The sequence below is a fragment of the Pan paniscus genome, chromosome 10, assembly GCF_029289425.2.
Source record: "Pan paniscus chromosome 10, NHGRI_mPanPan1-v2.0_pri, whole genome shotgun sequence".
Classification (NCBI taxonomy): domain Eukaryota; kingdom Metazoa; phylum Chordata; class Mammalia; order Primates; family Hominidae; genus Pan; species Pan paniscus.
In genome coordinates this window covers 41,238,661-41,244,996 of record NC_073259.2, presented here as the reverse complement: position 1 = coordinate 41,244,996, position 6,336 = coordinate 41,238,661, and the positions used below count along the sequence as shown (strand labels likewise).

Below are 6,336 nucleotides of genomic sequence, written 5' to 3'. Positions count from 1 at the left end.
TGTGCATTTGAGAGCACACCTCTGTATGATTCGGGTGTGAGTGTGTGTGAGGAAACGTGGGCAGGCGAGGAGTGTTTGGGAGCCAGGTGCAGCTGCGGTGTGAGTGTGTAAACAAGCAGCTGTGAGGCTCGGCATTGCTTCTCCTCCTCTTCTCCAGCTCCCAGCCTTTCTTCCCCGGGACTCCTGGGGCTCCAGGATGCCCCCAAGATCCCCTCCACAAGTGGATAATTTGGGCTGCAGGTTAAGGACAGCTAGAGGGACTCACAGGCCATTCCACCCGCACACCACCAGACCCCCAAATTTCTTTTTTCTTTTTTTTTTTTTTTTTTTTTGAGACGGAGTCTCACTCTGTCGCCAGGCTGCAGTGGCGCGATCTCGGCTCACTGCAACCTCCGCCTCCCAGGTTCAAGCGATTCCCCTTCCTCAGCCTCCCAAGTAGCTGAGACTACAGGCGTGCACCATCACGTCCGGCTAATTTTTTGTATTTTAGTAGAGACGGGGTTTCACCATGTTGGCTAGGATGGTCTCGATCTCCTGACCTCGTGATCCGCCCGCCTAGGCCTCCCAAAGTGCTGAGATTACAGGCGTGAGCCACTGCGCCCGGTCAAGACTCCCAAATTTCAAACTCGCCAGCACCTCCTCCACCTGGGGGAGAAGAGCATAATAACGTCATTTCCTACCCTGAAAGCAGCCTCGAGGGCCAACAACACCTGCTGCCCGTGTCCATGCCCGGTTGGCCACCCCGTTTCTGGGGGGTGAGCGGGGCTTGGCAGGGCTGCGCGGAGGGCGCGGGGGTGGGGCCCGGGGCGGAGCGGCCCGGGGCAGAGGGCGCGGGCTCCGAGCCGTCCACCTGTGGCTCCGGCTTCCGAAGCGGCTCCGGGGCGGGGGCGGGGCCTCACTCTGCGATATAACTCGGGTCGCGCGGCTCGCGCAGGCCGCCACCGTCGTCCGCAAAGCCTGAGTCCTGTCCTTTCTCTCTCCCCGGACAGCATGAGCTTCACCACTCGCTCCACCTTCTCCACCAACTACCGGTCCCTGGGCTCTGTCCAGGCGCCCAGCTACGGCGCCCGGCCGGTCAGCAGCGCGGCCAGCGTCTATGCAGGCGCTGGGGGCTCTGGTTCCCGGATCTCCGTGTCCCGCTCCACCAGCTTCAGGGGCGGCATGGGGTCCGGGGGCCTGGCCACGGGGATAGCCGGGGGTCTGGCAGGAATGGGAGGCATCCAGAACGAGAAGGAGACCATGCAAAGCCTGAACGACCGCCTGGCCTCTTACCTGGACAGAGTGAGGAGCCTGGAGACCGAGAACCGGAGGCTGGAGAGCAAAATCCGGGAGCACTTGGAGAAGAAGGGACCCCAGGTCAGAGACTGGAGCCATTACTTCAAGATCATCGAGGACCTGAGGGCTCAGGTAAGGGGTGGGAGGGACCTCAACTCCCAGCCTTGTCTGACCCTCCAATTATACACTCCTTTGCCTCTTTCCGTCATTCCATAACCACCCCAACCCCTACTCCACCGGGAGGGGGTTGGGCATACCTGGATTTCCATCCGCGCACCTAGCCACAGGGTCCCTAAGAGCAGCAGCTAGGCATGGGAGGGCTCTTTCCCAGGAGAGAGGGGGAAGGGGACAGGGTTGAGAGCTTTACAGAGGAAGTGGACAGCATGGAGGGAGGTAAGGGAAGGCCTGTAAAGAGGAGGAGACACTGGCTCTGGCGGAATGGGGACTATTGGAGGGTTAAGCGGATGTGGCCAAGGCTGAGTCATCTAGGAGTAAACAAGAGGCCTTCCTTTGGGAGGAGCCAATCCAGGGTGTAGGGGGCCCAGAGTGACCAGGTGCACTAGGGAAAAAATGCCAGGAGAGGGCCAGGAAGAGGACTTGTTAGTAGCGACTCACATCTGGGCAGGCAGGCCAGCCAGCTAGCCAGCCTGCTGAGGCTTCCCAAGAGGGGCAGAGTGCTGGGATCTGGGAATCCAGGAAAGGAGGGAATGGGGTGGGGCTAGATGAAAAGGGATAGGTGTCCAGGGAGAGCCTCTGGCTATTCCTGGGACCAGGAAGTTTTCACTAGGATACATAACACTTTTTACACACTCACCCCACCCATCCCTGGCTTTCTATTCATGGAACAACCTCTCTCTACAATCCCTCCAGATCTTCGCAAATACTGTGGACAATGCCCGCATCGTTCTGCAGATTGACAATGCCCGTCTTGCTGCTGATGACTTTAGAGTCAAGTAAGTTTGGGGGCTAGAGAGCTGGGGGTCCAGGGGTGGAGCTAAGAAGGATCTGCTCCCCAGGCTGGGTCAGTTAGGGGCTCACAGTGGGATCCTGTTAGGTGTGGGTGGATGAGAGTCAGGGTCCATCAGTGTATTCATTTAACTGTTCATTTGTATAACCCCGTTTAAGAATACTGTCCTCCAAGTGCCAAGAATGGTGCTCAGGGGATTACCACCTAATTGCTGACTCAAGTTGCTGGTTTGCAATGGGCACAGAACTTCTCTTAGTAGGTGGCATGAGTTGAGAAGGTTCTGGATCAGAGATAGGGGCCCCTCTGATCACCTCCACTCCTATAGGTATGAGACAGAGCTGGCCATGCGCCAGTCTGTGGAGAACGACATCCATGGGCTCCGCAAGGTCATTGATGACACCAATATCACACGACTGCAGCTGGAGACAGAGATCGAGGCTCTCAAGGAGGAGCTGCTCTTCATGAAGAAGAACCACGAAGAGGCAAGCAGGGGCCACTGGCCAGGCCAGGGATTGAGGGGCCAAGAGAAGTCTGGGTCGGAGAATAGACAAGACAAACCAACTGCAAGTAGCCTTGCTAAGAAGTTTAGAAATAGCAGGCTGGGCTCTTCTTAAATAAGACCGTTCTGATGAAGAGCATTCTCAGGGGGTCGAGTACACCCTGGCTCACCTGAATTACAGGTCAAAATGATATGGGTTAGAAAATGAGATGAGAACAGAAGTAGAAGCAGCTAACACTAGGAGCTGGGGGTGATAAAGGAATGACAGCAGATGGAGTTGGCAGCGCTTCCTAAAAGATGGTAGAAGGAGCAGGTTTGTGAAGGGGAGGGTGGATAAAGGAACAGGGTGAAGTTACAGAGAAACCATCAGTGAGTGGGTGGCATTTCTACCCACCGGAGTAGAAAGGCCAGAACTGGCATTGCCCTGAGTGCAAGCCAAGGGGTTCCTCCTGTCTCTTCTCCAACTGTAGGCCTCCTAGAAGAGGCAATCACAGAAGAAAGGCCTTGTTGGAGCTCTGACCCTGAACCCTCCTCACTTTTGCCCCTGTCACCTTTAGGAAGTAAAAGGCCTACAAGCCCAGATTGCCAGCTCTGGGTTGACCGTGGAGGTAGATGCCCCCAAATCTCAGGACCTCGCCAAGATCATGGCAGACATCCGGGCCCAATATGACGAGCTGGCTCGGAAGAACCGAGAGGAGCTAGACAAGTACTGGTCTCAGCAGGTGCGTGAGGGGAGGGGATGGCTGCCAAGGTGTGGGAGGGAGGCAGACGGAATGAGGGGCCTGATGGACTGTCCCCACCCTGCAGATTGAGGAGAGCACCACAGTGGTCACCACACAGTCTGCTGAGGTTGGAGCTGCTGAGACGACGCTCACAGAGCTGAGACGTACAGTCCAGTCCTTGGAGATCGACCTGGACTCCATGAGAAATCTGGTGAGTGCCTTCACATCACCTGCCCAGCTCCTCCTTCACTTGGCCTCAGTCCCAACCCTGTCTCAACCCAAATCCTATCCCTCGCATCATGAGTTCCTTTAGCTCAGAAAGAGTCAGTTTCCTCTTTGCATTTCCCTCCACTCCTATCCCTTATCCCAGTACTTGGCACATAGCAGGTGCCCAAAAAAGTTTCCAAAAGTGAAGGGATGAGGAGTCCTGGGACTCTGGGCTCACCCTGCCCCTCCTCTCTGTGCCCCTGCAGAAGGCCAGCTTGGAGAACAGCCTGAGGGAGGTGGAGGCCCGCTACGCCCTACAGATGGAGCAGCTCAACGGGATCCTGCTGCACCTTGAGTCAGAGCTGGCACAGACCCGGGCAGAGGGACAGCGCCAGGCCCAGGAGTATGAGGCCCTGCTGAACATCAAGGTCAAGCTGGAGGCTGAGATCGCCACCTACCGCCGCCTGCTGGAAGATGGCGAGGACTTTAAGTGAGTGGGGCTCTCCTACCCACACGTGCTGGGATCAGGAGATCACTTCTCCCCAAAGTCTGAGCTTTTGGAAGCACCCCATGTGTCTGTTCACTGGTATCCACTGAGCACTGGGCCGTTGCTCCGTGGGTGCTCCTGTGTCTTCAAGGGAGTAACAGTTACAGAGGTCTCCCCCTTGAAGAAAGCAAACTAAGTATTGTCCCTAGCTGTACTTAGTATGCAAATGAAGTTTGGCCTTGAGTTTCCCTTTTCTGGAGGAAGAGGCTGAGGGTGATTTGGAGATAAAGGTAGAGGTCAGGAGGCTTTTTCCCTCTACCTTTCTTGTCTCCCTTCTACTCCACGGGGCTGTTTATAACTTGGGCTTGGTCTTCTGTTACAGTCTTGGTGATGCCTTGGACAGCAGCAACTCCATGCAAACCATCCAAAAGACCACCACCCGCCGGATAGTGGATGGCAAAGTGGTGTCTGAGACCAATGACACCAAAGTTCTGAGGCATTAAGCCAGCAGAAGCAGGGTACCCTTTGGGGAGCAGGAGGCCAATAAAAAGTTCAGAGTTCATTGGATGTCACTTTGTCTTCTTTTGGCTGTTTTCATTGTGCACAAATGCCCTAACCCAACAGTCCCATCCCTGATCCAGCAGAAACCACCTCTGACCCCTGAGGGTTTCATATAGATTGGGGTGTAGAAGGAAGAGGGATCTGTATTCTTGGAAACACTTCTCAGAGACAGAGGAGGGAGCAGTAGATGTGATGGGTCACAGGCTGTGGGGATCCCTACAAGGGAATTGTGGAATCTTTGCCTTGAAGCGATCTGGTGTTCAAAAGGTCCCTGACTGATCATTAGCAGAAATCTGAACCAGAGGAGGAAATTAGGCCAAAGACAGAGGACAGAGGAGACAGGGAGACACATCTGGCCCTCCCCTACCCTGCTGCTTTACGCCCTTGGCCCACTGCCCAGGGCTTCCCACCCACAGTTTTTTCCTCCAACCCCAGGCCATACTCATCCTCCAAACCTATGGTGCCCTCAACTCTGTTTATTCACTCAATGGAGATATGATTTTTAGGGTGCTAGAGGTCTGGCTAGAAGTTGAGTAAATGATCATGGAAGTTCCCATCTGGGAAAGAGGTGCCCCTGAGTAAGCACCCGTATAGGTAAGGATGGGCATCTTAAAACTAACTGAGGCTGGGCACGGTGGCTCACATCCGTAATCCCAGCAGTGCCACCACACCCGGCTAATTCTTGAATTTTTCATAGAGTTGGGATTTCACTATGTTGCCCAGGCTGGTCTGGAACTCCTGGCCTCAAGTGATCCTCCCGCTTGTACCCTTTGGAGTGATTGGATGCCACTTTGTGTCTTCCTTGGCTGTTTTCATACTTGTGTGAAAATGCCCTAACCCAACATGATTACATGTAGATATTCATTGCAGCAGTTTTGCCAAAACAAAACTACTAAAGATCAAGGCATCCATCACTCAAAGACCTAGGTTAGGTTAATTTTTTTTTTTTTTTTTTTTTTTTTTTTGAGGCAGAGTCTTGCTCTGTCACCCAGGCTGGAGTGCAGTGGCGCGATCCGGGCTCACTGCAACTGCCTCCTGGGTTCGAGGGATTCTTCTGCCTCAGCCTCCTGAGTAGCTGGGATTTCAGGGGCCCGCCACCATGCCTGGCTAATTTTTGTATTTTTAGTAGAGATGGGGGTGTCACCTTGTTGGCCAGGCTGGTCTCGAACTCCTGACCTCGTGATCCACCCGCCTCGGCCTCCCAAAATGCTGGATTACAGGCGTGAGTCACTGTGCCCAGCCTAGGTTAATTTTTAAAATGTTGGGTTAAGGCAAAAAAAAATTTTTTTAATTTAAAAATTAGCCAGGCATGGTGACATGTACCTGTAGTCCCACTTAATCAGGAGGCTGAGGTGGAAGGATTGCTTGAGTCCAGGAAGTCAAGGTTGCAGTAAGCTGTGATCATGCCACTGCATTTCAGCCTAGGTAACAGAGTATGACTCTGTTTCACAAAAAAAAGCTGGCCGGGCACAGTGGCTCACGCCTGTAATCCCAGCACTTTGGGAGGCCGAGGCGGGCAGATCACAATGTCAGGAGATTGAGGCCATCCTGGCTAACATGGTGAAACTCTGTCTCTATTAAAAGTACAAAAAATTAGCCAGGCAGCTGGGTGTGGTGG

The 6,336-nt window shown here is 54.1% G+C and overlaps 1 protein-coding gene across 1 annotated transcript; it reads left to right on the top strand.

Annotated features, from left to right (window-relative positions):
- Positions 1 to 671: 671 nt before the first annotated feature.
- KRT18 (keratin 18) lies at positions 672 to 4,719 on the top strand. The gene is made up of 8 exons (XM_003831059.6): positions 672 to 755; positions 990 to 1,407; positions 2,146 to 2,228; positions 2,568 to 2,724; positions 3,299 to 3,463; positions 3,549 to 3,674; positions 3,937 to 4,160; positions 4,540 to 4,719. Exons 2-8 carry the CDS (start codon positions 991 to 993, stop codon positions 4,658 to 4,660), a joined length of 1,293 nt encoding a protein of 430 aa, XP_003831107.1. The 5' UTR covers positions 672 to 755; position 990; the 3' UTR covers positions 4,661 to 4,719.
- Positions 4,720 to 6,336: the final 1,617 nt, after the last annotated feature.